This window comes from Megalops cyprinoides, chromosome 3 (genome assembly GCF_013368585.1).
Source record: "Megalops cyprinoides isolate fMegCyp1 chromosome 3, fMegCyp1.pri, whole genome shotgun sequence".
NCBI classification, from domain to species: domain Eukaryota; kingdom Metazoa; phylum Chordata; class Actinopteri; order Elopiformes; family Megalopidae; genus Megalops; species Megalops cyprinoides.
Window position 1 is genome coordinate 33052540 of NC_050585.1, and position 20812 is coordinate 33073351.

Genomic DNA, 20812 nt, shown 5'->3' on the forward strand with positions numbered 1-20812 from the left:
CAGACGTTTAAATGACACTCCCATCATTGTAGGCACATAAGAACAGACACGCCTTTCCAACGTCAAACACTTTCAAAGAAGAAACCAGCCTGACCCACGCACACACAGTCACTCCTTCTTTCTCAGTCTCTCTCCCACACACACAAACTGAGAAAGAGCAAATATACATTTAATACTGATTTAAAATTAATGATGTTTCGCAACAACCTTTAGTCACGAACATTCTGATGAGTCTAAGTAGACTACACCAAATGCAGATACATCATCATGAAATGTGTAAAGTTTTTTTTGGACCCACAGTGTATATCAGATGAATACAGACCATTTCTATCTCTGAAAGTAGATATTAGCATTGTTAATCTAATCTCTGTCTCTGTATCCATGAATGTGTGTTTCTCTCTTATATCATACATATATACCTTATCTTACATATATAATCTTAAATATATATAGTCTTAAATATATATAATGTTAAATATATAACCTTGATAGCATTATCATGATAACATTAAATTGTAACACAAGTATGTCTATTCTTTGACATTCCCATAATCCCATAATCAACCCCCCACCCCCACCCCAAAACACACACACACACACACAAACACACACACACACATACACACGGTGCATGTCCTGGATCCCAGCTGCTCAGGTCCTGGACAGGGAGCCTGTTAAGCCCCACCCACTGTGCCTTAATCATCACTGTGGTAACACAGTAGCTGTGCAGAGGGGGAAGCATTTCATCCCCCATGCTGTAGACAGCCAAAGCAACAGGAACCAGGATGAACAATTTTGTAGTTCCTGTACAGAGGAATAGAGGGTCGAGGCCACATGAAGTGCAGCTGTCGCTAGGTTAACCTCCCCGTCAGAAAATTATGTCACTGGCACTGAAGTTCAGAACACTCTTTTTTTCCTAGAGACACTGTCTTTAATAGTTGGGATTCTGCTTTAAGGACGTAAAAGTCACAGCTCTGCTTGCAACACCCACAATGTATTTCTGCACTATGTAACAGATTGCGACCTATGGCAGCAGAGACTGTACTATTGCCCTCAGGACAGAGGATCCACCCATAGACTGCACCATCACACACACACACACACACACACACACACACATGCCAGGAGGAGAGTTGTTCATTCATGTTACTGATAAGTGCCTGGGACTGAATTGGTTGCATTATTTTACAGTCCTCCCCAAACCGGTCAAGTGTCTTTTCCCCGCTACACAAAAGTCTGTTACCAAAAAAAGATGAAAGGATGATTACATTTATTGCATATGTTTTCCAGTGGGTGTTCTCTTGTTGTTACATGGTTGACTGCACCTGGATTGTTCTCACTTGCTGAGATCCACCTGCAGCATGAGGCAACTTTTGAGCCAATGCAGATCCGCCTGTTTCTCTGCTGTCACTCTTGGTTGCTGGCTTGTGAATAATCTCTCGTACTTCTCCATCACCTGTGACCCTGTGTCTTTATCTTTGAGCTCTGACAGCTCTTCTAGCCTCTGACCTCACCTGTACTCTCTTGTACCTGGTTCATCTGTGACCAAGTTTTGGCTCTTCACAGTGCCCTCTATTGGAGAGAATATTATCAGCAACACACCCTGGCATGTCAGTGCAATGCTTTTTCTAGCTCTCAGAATTCCAGGAATGTCTTGCGTCAGTGGCCCTCATACGACAGATGCAAAAAAAAACATGACACAATGGAAAATAACTCACATTTCACACAACAAAAATTGAAGAACGATTATTTTTATTTTCTTATAAAACTTGATTACTACATGGTGAGATCTCAGTGCATTTGATATGGAGAGAGGGCAGCATGCCATACACTACACTCTTGTGCTGTGTACTGAGCTGATTGAATTTTATATATTCACTCTGCATCAAGACTGACTTGATATTGATGTTGGAAAATATATGAGTTGGCATATCAGTGTTATGGGCACAAACACACATAAGGCTTCAGGGTCGTATGTGAAGGAAGCAGGCTGAGTTGGATCAAATATAGAGAATAAAAGGTGCCCCTTTTTTTTTACTTTTTTCAGCAAGGTTCACAAACCAGGTCCTCTGCTGCCTTTCACCAAGCCGTAGTAAGAATTGAACACTTCATCACATTACATGACATTCAATACATTACATACTTACATCACTTCTTTGAAATGGATGTTGCCTCAGTTTTGCCGCACGATTAGTCTTCTTATTACTGGATAATAACACATTTGGAATACAAAAGTGATATGAGGGTGTACTCTCTGTTTTGATATTACAGCATTTCAAGTCCAGGAGACTTCATCTGACAAAGTACAACTTATCAAATTTAAGTGGATGGGGGAATCTATTCCTAAGAACATGCAGTCTGAGAGTGACACTAAATTAAATTTCAAACTGAAGGTGTCACTATGACATGTTGAACATTTTCAATAGATTCTTTTCTCTTCTTTTGAAACGGCATTAGATTCCTCACTGCTTGCTCAGTTCTTGCTGCGTTGACATCTGGATTGTCAGTGCTATTTGTGGCATTTAAATTAGAGTATTACCTGTGTTTTCACAAAATGACTGGATTCATACAAGTGTTCTTGGAAGCAGGAAAAAACAGTATTAGTCTGAGTGGAATGCTGTGTGTAAGGCCTTTGGAGTCTGGGGTCATAGCTTGTCAGGACACCTATGTATTACTTTAATCTGTCTCTGTGGGAAGTGACCATGAATCTTGCAGGCCCTGACCACTGATCCACTGAAGGGTTGCTGTGATGCCTGTTAGTATTGACTTGGAGACATGTCTGCAGGAATGCACACAGTGAGTTGATGTGATCTGGTATTATGCAACTTGCCTGGAGAGGAACTCTGTCCGTGTATGCTACAGGCATGACTTGTGATCTCTGAAGCTCATAAGATTAGGGTGCCACCAAGCACTTTAAAGTCGCTATTGAAAAATGGTATTTGCGTTTGCATGCAGTTTTTGGCAGCTGTGAATGTTATCACAGCACAAGCGTTTCCTTTATTGGATGAAGGCGTTCCATAATGGAGGAGGTCTATTAGCCTCAATATTTCAAACTCAAGCTCAAAGGGCAGCATGCAAGCATTTTGTGTGAGATCAAAAGACCTTTCTACTGACAGCCTAAGCCATAGAAACAAAGAACAACAGTGTTTTCTTTTTGCTTTCATGATGGTTGGACACACTGTTATTACAGTGTATGCCTACACCCTAATTAATGTGTATGTGTGTGCATGTGACTGTGAGAATATGTCTCCGTTATGTTGAAAACATACGTTTTGTACGTTTTGTGTGTGTATTAATGTGTTTATATGTGGGAATATGTGCATAGATATGTAGGTATATGTGTGTACATTTCAGTTTGTGTACAACATGAATGTGATATATAGAAGTGTGTGTGTGTGTGACAGAGGGAGAGGGAGAGGGAGAGAGAGAGTGTGAGTGAGAGAGAGAGAGAGAGACAAAGACAAAGAGAGAGAACAAAGACAAAGAGACAGTGACATATGACCTCACAATATACATCAAGCAGAGTCCTAAATTCAATGCCAGGGTTCCCTTCCTCCTGCTTACTGGTGATATCAGCAATGCCACAGACATCTCCTGTGTGAGAGAGATAGCAGTCCTCATCAATACCTCCTCACTGCTCTTGAGTAAGAGACATGATGTTCCTTATCAATACCTCCTCACTGCTTCTTTGTGAGAGACACAGCACCTTTTATCAGTTCCTCCTCATCATCTGTCTCCTCCTGCTCCTCCTCACACCTTGCCTTGACAGGCTGTGTCTCTCTGAAAGAGAGCTTCAGCCCAGCATAGACTGTGTAAGAGAGGGATTGACTTTCCAAAGAAGAGTTTCTGAGAGTTACCAAGAGAGTATGATTACAAGAGTAAACATATTTTGCTGCCAGGCAAACAGTTTTTTCATTCTCTCTCTATCGGCTATGGATGTTTCAGATGTTAAGAAGAGTGGTAAATTTTGAGATTGATTCTTCTGATTTTAAGAAATATCTGTCACACAGTTTACATAATTTTGAGCAGGATAGTAATTTTATTTCAGTTAAATTCTGGTTAAATTTCCAATTTCAGTTTAGTTTTTTCAAGTCAAGCTCTCATCTTTTAACTGTTGTTTTGGAATATTATGCTGTCTGTGGTTTGGTTCTGAGGCTCGGTGAATTTCAGTGTTCAGTGAGCCCCAGAGCAATTTGGGCTAAGGGCTCTTGTGAAAAGAGGCTGAGCTCTCTCTGTCACCCTCTCTGTCTTTGACACACTCACACACACACACACTCACACACATATACTGGTAGACACATGTGCAAAGGTACTTTTATGTGAAATGAGAGGAGTTTCAGTGCTATCAGGACAATGTCACTGAGAGCAGAAGCATGCTCTGACTGAAACAGGAATCTGCTAGTTCTCCCCACAGTCACGATATCACATAATCTATGCACATGTCTTGGCATTGGTACATATTTGCCAATTAAATTAATTGGAAAGTCATTTCCAGGGAGGAGTCTTACAGCTTGGATAAGGAGATGGTTTAGAGTATGAGTTCATATCTGCTCAGGTGCTACGTAGTGCGAGGGGAAGGTTTGGTGGATGCAGCGGCAGGAAACAAGGGTGAGAGTGGAGTAGCTACTCTGCAGAGCTGTCTTCAGTTTACACGTGATACTGTCAGGCTTCATCATCTGCCAGGCCATGCTATCTGGGAAGGCAGTGTGATGTAGTGGTTGGGTAACTTGACTCTGGTGTACCCTTGAGTGAGGTCCTTGACAAAAATTTCCTTAGTACATATCTCGCTGTATACATTCATATTCCGTAAAGCTATATACCATGAATGTTTCCTTGAGTAAGGATGTCTGCCAAGAAACTGTTATGTATGTATGCATGCCTGATTCTGTCTTATCTGTACATCAATCTCTTCTTGGTGTTACCTGTAGAATTGTTTTGCTTTGTTCTCATGTTCTCAAGTGACACTCAGACACACCTTGTGTGACGCATTGTTTCCATGGTGATAATACACAGGCCAAAATGTTTATCAGACAACTAGGTATGACCAACCCTCCGAACTCCCGCAGTCAGGTTAATGCAACACTCTTCAATGCGCTTCTGAAAACAAACTACTTTTTATCAACTAGGTTAACAAAAGAAAAAACCTATGTTGAAAAATTGCAAAACCATTTGCCTCAAGCATTAAGAGTCACGTCAAGTACTTTTCAAAAGCATGTGTGGTTTCACTATTGGTATGGAAAGAAGTATTAAATGCAGTTGTTTTGAAATGGAGATTGTAGTTTGTTGTTATTAGAGGTTCTCATGGTTTCTTTTTCCATTTATCAAGATGAAAGATAAAGGTTATCAATGCTAATTGAACAGTTCACTGAATGTCCAGTGAGCAGAGGGCATAAGGATAACCTTAAACACTGTTAGAGCTGGTGAAAATGCTTTAAGCACAACTCTGTGGATGAACATGACACTATGTCATTTGAATCAGTGTGAAGGAAGCAAGACCCTCCTCCCTTCTCTACAACACATTGTCTTTCTCAATTACCTGAATAACACCCTCAGAAATTCTACTCTGGTGGAATGCGCATACAAAGAAATGCCATGCCATGTAGAAAGTGTGTATGGTGTATATATTTAGCTTCATGAAATGCACTCACCTCCAAAGAGCTGAAAGTTTACCTTACAGCCGGCCCTTGACTGTTTGCTGCTCAACTCAAAGCTGCAAAAGAACCCCCCTCCCCCCACCTTGCAAAATCCCAACACCCATGCTCGTCTTTTGAGCTTCCTCTTTTGATGAACGTGTTGGTGATGTTGTCTCCACTTCCAAACCTCCTGTCCATTAAATGCAGAACATCCATTAGCACACTATCCGTGCCAGAGGAAAGGAACCGCCGTTGGATTGCTAGTGATGTCCCACATGAGCTGGCTTATATTAACACCCACATCTCATCACTCAATACTTCAATCAGCCCTCATATATTCCAGCACAGCAGTTTTAATACATTGTTAGTTGTGTTAAGAATCATTGTTTTGTACAATGGAAACACTACAATTTAGCGTAATGTTGCTCTTTTTCATTAATATTATTAATGAAATTATAATATTCTGTGTTTGGTTGAGTATAATGAAATTATGCTTACTTTAAGACAATAGCTAGGTACCATGTTTTTATGCCATTTTAAACTTTGTAAGCTACTCTGGATGAAAACATGTGCCAATAATAATATTCACAGCTGAGACTACATTTCTGAGGGACAGAAGGATACTGAACGCTGAAAGATAGAGAGGGGAAAGGGAGACACAAGAGTCAGATATGGATGCTTAACGGGAGAGAAAGAAAGAGAGGAAGGATATTGAGCAGGGGATCGTAGGGATGCTTTGTTGATTGTATTAAATATACAGCTCCTGTAGATGAAAAGGGTCTGCGTAATCAGCAGACAGGCCCCCAGCTTCCTTGCTATTGTACACAGAGGAACAGACAATATTTCACACCCATCCTGGATCCTAGAGTGTAATGCTGATCATCAGTCTCTAGGGGTAACTGCATTCCTCCCATTTCTCAACACCGGAAAAGTGATTCAAAAAGGAAATTTCACCTAGAAAAAAATTAATTACTTACTCTTCCTAAAGTAAACCATTTTGAAAGTTTCTTGGTTTATTCTAGACACTAAGAACACAAGCTAATTCAAACTCCTTTGGGTACTTTCCTGACCTACTTTAAGCTGTCCAACCCTCACACAAAGCCCAGAATACATTCTCAGCCTCTCTTTCTCTCTGATTACTGGGGCAAATTATATTTGTACTCTTGTGCTCATTCTTTAAATTTTTTACACACTTAAGCACATAGATAATGTCAAAACTTGTAGCTAACATGTAGGTGTAGTCCACTCTTTATGGTACTCTGAGACTTACTGTGTGGAATATTTGTGCTGACAGTTAAAGAGGGCACAACTACCTTCAGAGCAAATTTTGGAGACTGGAGGTAACCATGAACAAAGTAAGTGTGACTACACTCTGTTTCATGTATTTCTTTTAAGAAATTTCAACATTTCAACAAATACCAATGGTGTTTCTGGACAAGACATCTAATACTAAATATTTTAAATACTTGTATGGAGACCTGAAATAACCTTGCTGCAGGGAGAAAGAAATGAAGAGTACATTCATCTCCTATGCATTATAGAAAGGGAATGACTTGTGTTCACATTACAGCATGACAAACTTGTGGAAGGGAATGAAGGGGTCCTCTCTGTGAAATCAGTTACTCGCTTTTCAATAGGAAAATCAATTCCGCTGCCAAGTCATACTGCATACAAATACATTAAATATGAGACATACAGCTACATTGCCTTTATTTAATGGCATTAAATGTCCCCACTTATGTAACTAAACTAACATGATAATAAATAATTTAATAATAATTCAATAATTCAAAAATACTAATGCATTAAAAATATAGCTACCATACATACAAAATAATTAATGTTTAATAATATTAATAATATTGCATCTGTGCAATACAAAGTATTAAAGTCACGTTCTGTGTCATATATCCTTTTTTACCAAATCTTAATACAAAAATTTGGGAGGGTTGGAAGGAAGTTTTCTCAATTGTCAGGCTGACAATTTGTGACAGTGTGTGTGTGCATGAGAGAGAGAGAGAGAGAGAGAGAGAGGGTTAGAACTGACTATGTAGGAGGCTTGTAAAATGGATGTTGTGTTTTTTTCTTCCTCTATTTTTGAATGCTGAATGAATCATGCATAAGACATGCAGCTAATGTATGAACAAAAGAAAGACAGGATTCTCAGAGAGGTTTCTGGAAACAATATCCATTCTTACATCAGCGACATGATAAAGTAGACAGCAACAAGCCTGAACATCCCCTTTTCCCACACTTCTTTGTTTCTACTTTCTGTTTGCAGTTTCAGTGATGTTTGTTAACAGAGAAGGAAACAAAGCTCCCCTTAACAGGAACATGCCCTGTCGCCACAGCAGGTCTAGGTGACTGAAAAAATTATTCTCTCGGGTCACCCATTCATTATGCAAAGAATACTGCAGGGGAGACAGAGGAAATGTTGTTAATTTTTCCTCAAAGGGGTTACACCAAAATGGTTATCTATAGCCTGTAACTCACCAAGAGTGCTGTTAACTGTCTCACATTACTACACACTCAAGTGGCGGGACTTATTGTAACTTCCTGGCCAGCCCATTCTATTATGCTGACGCCAGACATCCCCATGTCTGCTGGTTTCTTCCAAAAATGTATTTAGCTTGTACCCATGGTGATCTGGAGGCCAAGATACTCCATTAGACCGTAGTGATCTGGTCAACCACACGCGTGCTGTCCGCCATCTCCACACACTCTATCTCCTCCCTGGTCTCTGCCGCTTTCTTCTCTTTCCTCTTCTTCTTGGATGGGGGAAGAAAGGTGAGGAGGATAGGCAGGATGGCCAGGCAGTGGAAGAGGGTGATGAGTGCGGTGAGGAAGAGGCACCTGAAGAGCGTGGCGGTGAGGTTAGAGGGCACGGCAGCAAGGGGCAGCAGGGCGGCGCCGTAGCAGAGGAAACTCTGCAGCACGGGCACCCCGTGGCGCTCCAGCGCCAGCTTCACCCAGCGGGTGCGTGTGGAGTCCCGTCCCAGCGCGAAGGTGGAGACCAAGGGAGCGCAGGAATCGATGGCGTGGTTCACGCCGTAGATGAGGCACAGCACAGAGACGCAGTCTAGCTCCACCCGCCACAGTGTCATGAAGCCGATCACGCCGAACTCCACTGAGGCCGCCGTCACCGTCAGCCACACATTGACCAGGGAGTCGGCCACCAGGAAGGCGGAGAAGAAGAGCAGGAAGAGGGCGGCGATGCAGGAGTTCTTCAGCGGGGCCCCCACTGAGGACGCGTAGCGGTCCATGTAGACGAACGAGGGGTTGAAGATGATGAACTTGATCCTGGAGGTGAGCGAGAGCTTCCTGAGCGTGTCCAGCAGGATGTACATCTCCTCGCGCTTGTTCTCCGTCGTCTTGGCGACGAGGAACATGCGCGAGGCCACCACGTCCACCTCGCCGTCCACCAGCCTGCCGAAGATGATGTCGTCGGAGAAGTGCAGGAACTGCGGCTGCTTGAGGAAGCCGGAGCGCAGGTGCTCCGTGAAGTTGCGCCTGGGCAAGCTGGTGCTCATGTTGAGGCTGCGCAGGTAGTTCAGGTAGCTCTCGAACCAGGAGATCCTCTCAAATCCCTTAGTGTACTCCAGCACGTCCTCCTGCACGCTGGCATTCCAGTACTCAATGGACTCGTAGATGTAAAAACCTATGACCGGGCTGTAGCTGCTGAAGTACTTCTGCTGGGCCCTGGTGTAGGCGATGGTGCTGGTCTCCGTGGCGACCACGTTGCTGAGGTCCGAGCCCTCGCTCACCTGCAGATAGCCCATCAGCGCGAATGAGACGTAGACCAGGTAGAAGAGAACCACAAAGGGCTTGACGTAGGTGTTGGTGATCCAGTCGCAGTAGTGGCGTTTCATGAAGACCACCAGCAGGTGGCTCTCGTAGGCACGCAGGTCTCCCAGCTCAGAGGCCTCCTCGTTGAACTGCGTATGCATGAGGAAGCGGTACCAGGCAGGCTTCTGCTGCATCACCTCTGGTTTAGGGACTTTCTTGCAGAAGAGGCTGTGCTGATAGTTGTTCTCCAGGTAGCCAGAGAAGACCAGACTGGAGCCGTAGAAAGTTAGGACATAGAGGTAGTTGAAGAGCACGGAGATGCAGATGTTCCTGCAGAAGAGGCGAACGGCCTCGATGTTGGTGAAGGGGCTGGCTCCGATCCCGAAGGTGACCAGGTACAAGGCGGTGCTGGCGGTAAACGGCAGCATGCAGTCTGAGAACACAGCCGCCACACGTTCCTTCACGTGCTGGTCCTCCCGAGTTCGCCGCCATGATGACAGCATCTCGAAGGTGCCAAACAGCCCATGACCTGTCAAGCATAAAATACTCAGCCTTTATATTCTGATAATTCTCATAATTGTTGTCATAATATAATAATTATTGTAATAATACATTATGCTGATTGATTGCACGAACACACACACACACACACACACACACACACACACACACACACACACACACACACTCACAAAAGGGATTGCTATAAAAATGGTAAAACCATTTCAGAATGCCAGATCTACAGTAAAACCACGTCAGAACACCACTGCGCTCACACAGATAATGTGAATGTTTGAAAATGTTACGACAACGTCCATCTCCCTGGCCTCCATGGTTTCGACACTATCACGCAAGCCATTTGTGGGTTAATGTGTCGGTAAGGCAATTAATTTTTCAATGAAGGCCCGCTGGCATGCACAGATAAGAGCCATTATGCCAGTGCATGACCCTGATACTGTAATTACCATAGCAATTTTTTATTAGGATCCCACTGGAACACTCTGCTGTTGTGCTCCTGTTGCTGAGGCTAGGGGCTTAGAGTAACTATCTGTCTCTGAAAGCAGCTTCCATTCATCTCCATTCAGCTCTGCTGACCTCCATGATACCCCCACCCACTTTGCCCTCCCCATTCCAAGGTATCAAAGCTGTGCTGCTAATGGTGACCCCAGGGTGGCTCTGTGGAGAGGAGGCACACCAGAGCAGTTCTGAGAGGAAATGTGTGTGTCTGATGGAAAAGTTTGGTTTCTGTTGTGTTTTCATCTTACAGAACAGTGACATTGTACTGACATTGACAGTGCGTTTGTGTGTATGAGAGTCACATCAATGGTGGGCTCCTGAAAAGCTTTTCTTTTAACACATCAAAAGAAGAGTTTAGGCTCCTTTGGGCAACTATTCCTACCTCTAAAAGAAGTGGCAGACAAAATTAAATTTGACCAAAATAATCACAGAACCGTGTCTGTGTGTAGTAATCTAGGGAAGTGTTTCTGTGGTATTTTGAATGCAAGAATATCAAACACATTGTGTTGAGTAAGAAAAGATTTGCTTTCTTTCAAAATGCTTGACTACTGAACATGTTTACATGCCACACACCTCAATAAACATGGACACCAGAAAATAAAGGGAATGTTTTCACATGATTTATTGACTTCAAGAAAGCATTTACTTCAATCTTGCATGAAAGCCTATACCACAGACTTCTGCAGTGCATGTGGGGTAGAGGGTAAAGTTTATGACACATCAGGCAGCAGTGGTGTAGTATTAAGGAGCAGGGCTCGTAACCAAAAGGTCTCTGGTTCGATTCCACCCTGTGGCACTGCTGTTGTACTTACAGTTGCTTCAGTATATCCAGCTGTATAACTGGATACAACTGTAAGTGGATAAGAGTGTCTGCTAAATGACAATAATGTAAGGTAGTAATGAAATTGACAAATGTGCAAAACAAATGTGGAGAAAACAGAAAACAGAATGACTAATAAAGGGGCACTGAGTGAGACAGGTGTACTTTCAGTCTAGTATTATTCTATATATATATTTTTTGCCCTATGCAGATGACCTAGTTCTGTTGTCACTCAGTAAACTGGGGTTACAGCAGAGGGGGGGTCTGAAAGTAACACTTGAAAAGAAAATAGCATATGGTCCTCTAAAAAAAGTCCAGACCTCAGAAAAGCAGAGAGTGCTTTATTTTAGGAAACACACTGCCTTAGAACATATGTTATGACTTCCCTGGACTGAAAATCAGTGTGTCAGACTTTGGTCTGGCACTCCATGCATAAAAAAAGGAAAAAAGTCAACACAGACTTGACTATTAGTCAAAATACAGTTATTAATATTCTAATTAGAACTTTGCTAAGAGAAGAGAAATGCAGGGTCCAATCAGTCAGAAATACCACACTAAATGAGAAAATCACCAAAGGGTTGAAAATTAACACCTGCCAATCAGCAAATACGAGCAAGTCTCTCCCAGCTCCAGGGGCACTAACCTCTCTCACAGGTGCATTTCACATAATAAAATGCAAGATGCCTGGATACAAGCCCCTTTCAGTGTGGTTCCTATTGCTTTGCACTGTAAATCAATGACAAGACTCCTCTGTCAGTTGTAACGTTCTATTGTTGGATTGCTGTTTTAGCTAATAATATCGGCAATGTATAACATAATTTACATAATATAAAGCCATAAGACATAAATGATTAGACAGACATATTCTATTCTTGTACCTCACAAATTGGATGAGTGCAACCCTTTCATCTTAGAAATACAGGGTTTAATGTTATATGGGTTCGTTGGATTTGATGTATTGTTATCTTTGTTATTCATTTATCCTTTTCTCCTTCTATTATGTGAAAAGCTGCTTTGCATGCCAATAAAACAAACCTGAATTGAGGTTAAAACTGAAAAAGAAGAGGGTACAGAGCAAGAGTAATCTTGTTCAGGTTCTTCTCTCAGACTGATCTGGTTAGACATCACAAGTATTTCCTGAATGAATGTAAGAAAAAACAATCAAACAAATGAATGAAACAAAGCAAAGTTCGAGACTCACCCAGCATGACAAAGGGGATTCCAAGAAAGGTGGAGTTGTACTTGCCGCCGGTAAGGTTGATAATGCCGGCAGAAGTGAGGGAGGCCAGGCCAACACTGGCCAGAGCCAGAAGCCCCAGCCAGGGCTTGGTGCGGACACAGTCCCTCATGGAGCAGCACAGCACGGCTATCGAGAGACACAGCGACAGGCTGACCAGCAGCGGGCGCTGAGACACCTTGCTGGTCCTCTGGAAGTCACGCTGAGGCGTGGAGGAGGTGAAAGGGTAGAGGGTGACCTCGGGGTGGACTTCCTGGTAGTGCTCCAGTACCTGGCAGAAGCGCGCCTCCCAGTGAGTGGCCACCATGTCGTTCAGGGGACTCACTGCCTGCAGGTGGTAGGTGAGCTGCAGAGCCCGGGCAGAACGAACGCTCCTGCGCCCCGCCGGCTGCACCCCGCCCAGCTGGTGCCCGATGTAGGCCTCGCGCCCATCCTGCAGCCTGGTGATGGGGTACTGCAGGGGCGTGGCGGAGCGGTTGTAGGTCCTCGCTGTCCGCAGCTCCTCTAGCACGTGCAGGATGTCGTCCACAATGCAGCTGCTGTTGTCATCCAGCAGACAGAGGTGCGCAAACGTGTAGTTGAAGCCCAGCATGTTTACCTGGATCTGGGTGACAGCACTGTGAAGCTGGAGCAGAAACACAAGAATCAGAGCCAGTTTGCACAGTCTATACAGTGGTTTTACCCACAGAAGCAGAAGCAAGAAGTAAGTATGAAAGAAATAAGGCAATGTTGTGAAGTTGTGTTGGTAACCTCATACAGTACTCGACAAGAAAGCAAATCGTACAGAGGTTTAAGACATTGAGACCTAATTTGACCTTGAGAGACCACCTAGGGTTATCTCGTGCAGGGAAAGACTTGGATAGCATGATGCCACAAGGCTCTAAAAATGCTTTGTGTTGGTTCAGGGCCAGCTCTGCCTGTCTATCTAACCTGAGGCTAACACTGGAGTAAACAAAAAGCATTCTTTAGCAGCTCCTGCATGAGGTAAGTGTGAGGACAACAGATGGTTAGAGACATTATCTGGGGGAAACAGTGCTCTGTCACCCATCTCCATCCACCATGATGAGTGGGTGGGGCAAGGTCTTTCTCTTAAACCCTCAGGCATATCACTACTGACTGAAAGGAGAGGGTCCTATAGCATGAGTGCGGGGGGATCTACCCCCTCTCTATCTCTTTCTCTTTCAGTTCAATTCAATTCAATTCTCTTTCAATTTCTACCCCCCCCCCATCTGTCTCCATAATTTTCTCTCCCTTTCTTTATGTCTTTCTCACTTCCTTTTCTCTCTATGAACATAATAACATTATTAGAATGAGAAAAGGTTATTCAAACTATCCTGGGTCATAATTTTGCCTGCCAAAATCTTTTATACTCAATGTTTAATATCCTTCTCAGTCTGTCTCTTCCCCGTGTCTCTGTTCAATATACACACCTTCTTGCTCGCTCTTTCTCTCTCTCTCAAGGGTGGATGTCTAAAGTACTATCTGAATCTTAAGCAAATGTCAGCTAGAAAGTATAATTATACTCGCCTGGGATTTTAGCTCTATACTTGGAGCCCTACCCTCAACAAGAGATGATCCTAAACTCTGCCCAGGGAATTCATCAGAACATTACAACCTTGTGAAATACAAGATTTCTGGGTAATGGTACACTCTAATCAAACTTCTGGGGTTCAACCAATTTTGTCCTAAAGCCTCAAAAAATCTGTTTTTGTCCTTATCAGGATGAATTTTGTGATTATCAGTTTGCTCTGTCTTTGTTTCCCTTCCACAAACTTGGAATGGGTCCAGATATTGACACTTTAATAACAAGCTCTTGCATGATCACTCCTTTGTTCTGACTTTTACTTCCTTCTGGGAGAGCTGAAAGACAGAGAAGGTTAGACAGGAGTCCTTGAGATAGCAACAGGGTGTAGATAAAGTGCAAGTGACGGTCTTATGCTAACATTACATACAAAATGGCAACAGCGCAGTCAGAGAATATATGGAAAAGTGGAGAAAGGTTTTGGAGCTGCTGAAAAACAGGTGAAGGGAGGAGCGGACCCAGTTCCTGTTTCTCACTGTAGGGGATCTTGTAACATTTTCAAAGGAGACACTGCCCTGGGGGCTCATTCATGCATGTTTAACATGTTTGAATTGCATGGCATCCATCTCTTGATTTTTAGTCAGAGACAGAAAAGCAGCGAGGTGAGGAAGAACATTCATTGCTGGAGATTGCCAGGTAGGTGAGACATGACCAGTCCAGTAGGTGGTAGGAACACTGCTGTCTCTTTCAACAATGACCTTCACAGAGCTGAGTGGTAGAATAGCAATGTAATGGAGGAACCACATCAGACATTGCCCAAACCACCTACATGTGAGTGACAGACTTATGACACACCTCAGTCACTTGATTGCTGCCGTGATTCAGCAGAATAATGTGTGCCTGTCAGCGTGTGATGTGCTTACAGCAGAGTTCTTTAAGTTCTTTTGGCATCCAATTACAGCAGGATACTTTGATATAATTGCTGAAAGCTAGCAAAGGAGAAAGCTTCCTTTCAGATACAGAGAGGCAAGTGACAAGTGGGACCCCTGCTGTTTAAAAATTGGCAGTTTGTTTTAATTTTGGGAGTGGACAGCAAGTCACTTAAAAAGACAAAAACATTTATAAGTGTCATGAGTAAACACTCACTGATAAGATACACTGTATTATGAACAAGAAAATAAATGTGACTTGCCCTAAATTAAAAAAAAAATGTTGAAGGCTATTGGTTCCTTTAGTTCCTTCTCCAATTGCTAAACACACTCTAAAGCACCTTAAAGGATCACCTGAATAGAATTACAGCTTTGGATTTTTCTAGATGACACAAATGATGTGCTTAAAATCATTGAATATGTACAAGGATACATATTTACTTTTCTGAGTGTCTATTTAATAGATTTCCATCTCGCAGGATATGTATAAAGGAATAGAAAGAGTTTCAAAACCCTGGGAAAGATCCCCTAGCACATAAAACTCCATGAAGAAAAATTGAGATAAAACTGAGAAAAAGAGATAGCAAGAGGGGAGCTCCAGAAGTGGACAGAACAGAACAAAAACAATTACACCCCCAGTTTCTATTACAATCCCGCATTTCATTTTTTCTTTGCATCTGCCGTCCTCAGAACAACATGGGATTTGAACCAGATCACCAACTTTTCCTACTGAATATTAGTAGATTTCAGGTTTATATATGCCCTTATTTCTGCAGTATTGTTTTGAAAACTTGGGGGCTAATTACAAGTGTGAAAGTTATTGGGTGAACGCTAAATCTCAGAGTAAATTTTATGTTCATTCTCAGACAATTACAGAGGACCCATTTTACACTGTGCTTTTAGCTGTGTGTTTTTGCCTTTAAAATTGCTCACAAGTTGTCATACATGCAGTGTGTTAAGTAATCTGGTTCAAATCTGTTTTCAAATTTAAGAACGTAGCTGATACACATTGAAAGACATGGTTAGCAGCTATACAGAAGATCCTGACATTTTTAGAAGTAGGCCTATGCATAAACCTGCTGGTGACCTCCAGTGGAGGATCCTTCATGGAAGAATGTTCTATGTACATTGCACTATGTATTATTTAAATTGCACTACATAGGCACTATGTACAGTGCTTTGTGACGCTCTTGATTGCAGAAATGTGCTATAAGAAATAAAACTTTGTTGATTGATTGAATAACTGTGATTTCTATATAGAGATGTATTATAGCATGTATGCATGTATGTATGTATGTATAGAAAGAAAGAAATTAAATAAAAGAAGAAATATTACGTGTTTCGGCAAAATTAAACTGGCTACATTTGAATCTGAAAAGTCAAACCAAGATTTGCAATTTGAACAAAGCCGCTGTGAACCGAACAATAATTTAAGCGAATTTAAGTAGACTGAGCGCGAGCTTTTTATTATACGCATTGTTGTTTATTCCCTTTTGGTGGTTTGCTTTTATTTTTAGAAATTTTCTTCCAATTTGTCTTTCTTCCTATTTACTTTTGCTCTTTCTCACAGCTGTTGAATGTAAAGCTCAAAATTCAAAAGCACAGAAGAGGTCAGAGTAAATAGTACGCCATCAGTATGCATTATGCGGAACGCACTAAGCATTTAGCCCTGAGCACGCACAGTTCACATTAGGGATAACCCTACGCTTGCAGCACTGCACAAACAGAAAACCAGACGCAGTACTTAGGGGCCATTGCTTGCCCTCTACAAACAATCAAATCCAATCTAGATCTCTACACAATGCCTCAGAGGAGATCTTCTAACGAAATGCGCTCAGAATGATGGCGCATGATCCAAACACGTAGGCCTATGTTAAAAAGTAAGACTGGAGCTGCTTTCCATCCTCCCCTCTCTCTCTACTCTTATCTATTATTATTATACTTGAATGACGACAGAGAAGCGTTTAAACATATACAGACAATGCTTTATATCTCTGAAGATATAATTTAATTTCATAAATACACACAGTACTATGCTTCTTTATGTTTCAGTCCTTTAGTGGAGGTCTGCAACTTAATGTATGCCTAAGGTCAGTTGTCAGATCTACTTGCTGTCAAAATGATCTTGTGGTATATTGCGTGGAACTAACAAAATACCTCCCACCAAACACTCTCTCTCTTTCTCTCTCTCTCTCTCTCTCTCTCTCTCTCTCTCTCTCACACACACACACACACACACACACATTCCTCTCTGTCACACACATGGTCATCCCGTTCACCCCTACCTCAAGAATGAGGTCGACGTGCTGCTGGTCCAGTACATTCCCCCGACCCGTAGTTACTATCACTCGGCCGTATCTCCCAGGAGTCTGGAGGTCAGAGTATAGCGTGTGTTTGGATCTGTTGACAGGAAACAAGCTGTCCACCAAGTTGCCCTCTATTTTGGCCAAACTGTGTTTGGGCGCGAGCAGGTACTCCACGTTTTCCTCGACGCGGTAGCGGCTGAAACTGGCTCCCAGCAGAATGGAGATGAGCACCGGGACAGAAAAGAAGAACACCGGGTGGTTGGCAATAAAGTGACCGATTTTGTAGAAAGACGTCCTCAGCCCTTCGTGCAAGACCTGCCGCAACATCCTAGAGTGCAGCCACAGCGGGAGGGTGAGGAAAGGCCTGCGGGATCCGAGCCTCTCCCACCGCCGAGACACCACCATCGGGGGGCTCGACCATAGGGAAACCCTAGATACCTGAGAGTAGAACGCCAGGCTAATGGGTGCCGCCAGTAAGATCAATTTCGCTCAAGTTTCGCTGGTTATGCTCCGCCACTTTTACATCACTTGCAGCATGCTTCTTCCCCGCTCTCAGAGGTGATTTTCCTATTACGGATAACGCGATTCACGTATCAAAAGAAATCGATTCTATGGTAATTTATCTTTACGTTATGAAGGCAGGTTCATGAAAGATTGTAGATTATGTAAATAATGCCGTTTGGAATTTTTTCCTCACCTTTTATATTTTTTTAAAAAAGCACGATGGAAACACGGGCAGAAACGTGAGCAACCCTCAAGGCAAGCACCGTGAGAAAAGAAAAAATACAACAAAGTGCTGCTTTAAATGCTATTAACTCTCTTTTGTCAATTCTTTACCCAATATTACAGAAACGTAATAAGACTGAGAACATATTAAATTATAATCATTTCTGTTTTGCACTACAGCATCACCACAGCATTTCTGAGTTTGCACGGTTGACATGAACGGGCACATCGCTGCAGATTTCTCGCTGTGTCATATCTTAATGTCGTGTATTTCCACAGATGCGCAGCTAATCCGGCTGTACAGGTAAAGCATTTCTCGTTCGCAGCTACAGACATCATGTAACCTGCTTGCTACACGTCACGATATCAACGGTTAAATCAAGCAAGGTTAATGTAAGCCAATAACAAAAGAATTCCTTGTCGGCGCATTGGTGTGGTGCATCAATAGCTATCTACAACCGTCTTCCTTCGTATGGACCAATGCATAAAAACAGCTGTGTGTGTGTTTCATTTGTTTTAGGTATATTGTCTGTATTGACAAAAAAATCGTCGTCTAACTATGCGTCAAAGTTGTTTGAGTATTCAACTATAGAGCGCAATTCAGACCAACTCAGTCACAGGCTAGGTCCAAACAGGTGCGTCCTTTTCACTTGTGTGATTATCCATCTGTCCCTCTGCCGCGCGTGCAATGGCAGGGCTTGTGAAGTGGGAATGGTGAGCTCTTATTCCCATCAGTTACCACGAGACATCAGGCGATTCTTTGAAAGTACCAGAAAATCCCTTTTTCTCTTCGACCTCAGACGACAGACGCTGGTTTCAAAGCAAGTGTCTGTTAATTCCTCACTATATGAAAACACATCGCGCTACAGAATGTTTTTCTGATACGCTGTGACATTTCGCCTTAGTCAACGACGTGAATGCGCATTCTCGTTCGTATAGGTTTTTGTCGGAATAGTCCGTTTGTGCCAGTGGTTTCAGGCAAGCCAAGTGCTGAATCACCGGTCCTGCAGAAGCCCTCGCGCTTTGACTCCCGCAGCTTGTTGTTTCGACTGTAGGAGGACAGGATCTCATGTGGTCTCTGTGTCTTCGCCTTATCTTTTGTCCGCTCCATTACACGCATCCTGGAAGCGCAGATAGATCGACAAGATACAAAATTTCTTTATTGGATGATCAGCGAATTGCGTAAAGATAGCGAAAGAGACGGGGAGGGGGCGAGACAGATTGGATTTTGCTTTTGCAGCTCTGCAGCTGGAGAAGAAAGGGTTGGTACAACCTTTGATATAACAGAATGTTAAACCTTTACAGTTTATGACGGATATAGGTATATGGGCAGAGGAATGTTTTGTCTTAACTGGGAATATGAGCACGAGCTGTTCAGCACTTCCATTTATCTCAAGACCCATTCATTACACCAATTTACGGAAGACGCCTTTGGTAGACAGCACACAGGAATAATAAATCCTGTAAACCTACGTGTGAATAACTGGTCCCAGTTGAAAGAATACGCGAACTGAAGTGGTTTATCATAGCACAAAGGAAGGCTGATCAATATACCACGAATGTATACGCAAACGCACACAAATTCCCGAAGCAAAACTCCAGCAGCGTTCCAATTGTTTCTCTGTCGACATGCTGATTACCACGTGACAAACGATATGGGGACGCCCCCACCCCCACCCAGTTTTGGTAATGGTGCGTACACCCGTTGGTGAAAAACGCGGGTAGGTTATTTCTATCGTTCGAACTGTTAAAGGCGAGCGCAAGCCGCCCTTCTTTCTACAAGACACATTTCAGCACCATGGCTAGCGCAGAGAAAGTTTTCTCTGTCGTTAGACATTAATGCAATCGTTTTTGGACGAACTTCAATCGACAATGTCCTCCATTGTAAGACCCGATGCAGTAGTCTGCTAAGACGTTGAGAGATTTAGCTTTTAAGCAAAAGGTAACAGGCTTGGGGCATTATTGAGGCAGACTGTTCTACACTAGTTCAAGGTACTTGTTTCAGTTAGCATCAAGCTTTACAGTATTGCCTAATATTTAAGCCATTCGGGTCACCTTAGAGAATAGCATTTGCAAAATAAATAATGTTATGTAAATTGGAGACATTAATGAAGATTTTTGGTTTAAAGTACATTTCAAAGTAAAGTAGCCTTGTAATACAGTTATAAAACAAATGTACATAACTGGTTTCAACTGGCATGAAGAATCTAGGCCTTGTCACAAGAGAACTTCTGAGCTTCAAATTGGTATCAGACAAACATTTGTTTACTGACTGGTACTTACCTTACTACAGTATTGGCTGCACTGAATATTTTCTGTGTTTAACAGAAAGACATAACTCTTGAAAGGTCTAAACAGATTGGTCCAAAACTGATTATAAGTGTAATAGACACAGTTCAGTTTATGAAGTTTCATTTACACAATAATGTGCCCTTGGTAAAATGTATGCTAAAATGATGGCAATTTTGTAATGAATGGATAGGTGTCTTGAATACCAAGGTTCATTCAGCTGTTGCCAGGTTTTAATGCCAGTGATAAAGGACTCCTTTTCAGAGGCATGAATCCCAGACCTTTGTCTCTGAAATCATCATCATCAGCCCTGTGAAAGTGAAGGGACATGGACTGATTCATGTGTCTATGAACACTCCTCTGAGATGGGGTGGGGTGGGTTTATGCCCAGGCTATCCTCACTCACAGGTCAATGACACATTCTTGTGACAGGAAAGGAGCCCTCTGAGTAGTTTCCACGGTAACCCTTGGCTAAGGCAGTAGACAGGGTTCACTTCCTCCTCCCCAGAACCTGACAAACAGAACAGCTGTTCCCATGGAGATGATG

The 20812-nt window shown here is 42.7% G+C and overlaps 1 protein-coding gene across 1 annotated transcript; it reads right to left on the bottom strand.

Moving 5' to 3' along the window:
• Positions 1 to 8053: 8053 nt before the first annotated feature.
• Positions 8054 to 17577, bottom strand: LOC118775325 (patched domain-containing protein 1-like). The gene is made up of 3 exons (XM_036525191.1): positions 17230 to 17577; positions 12458 to 13118; positions 8054 to 9948 (listed from the first exon to the last, which is right to left on the bottom strand). Exons 1-3 carry the CDS (start codon positions 17575 to 17577, stop codon positions 8300 to 8302), a joined length of 2658 nt encoding a protein of 885 aa, XP_036381084.1. The 3' UTR covers positions 8054 to 8299.
• Between the last annotated feature and the right edge of the window lie 3235 nt (positions 17578 to 20812).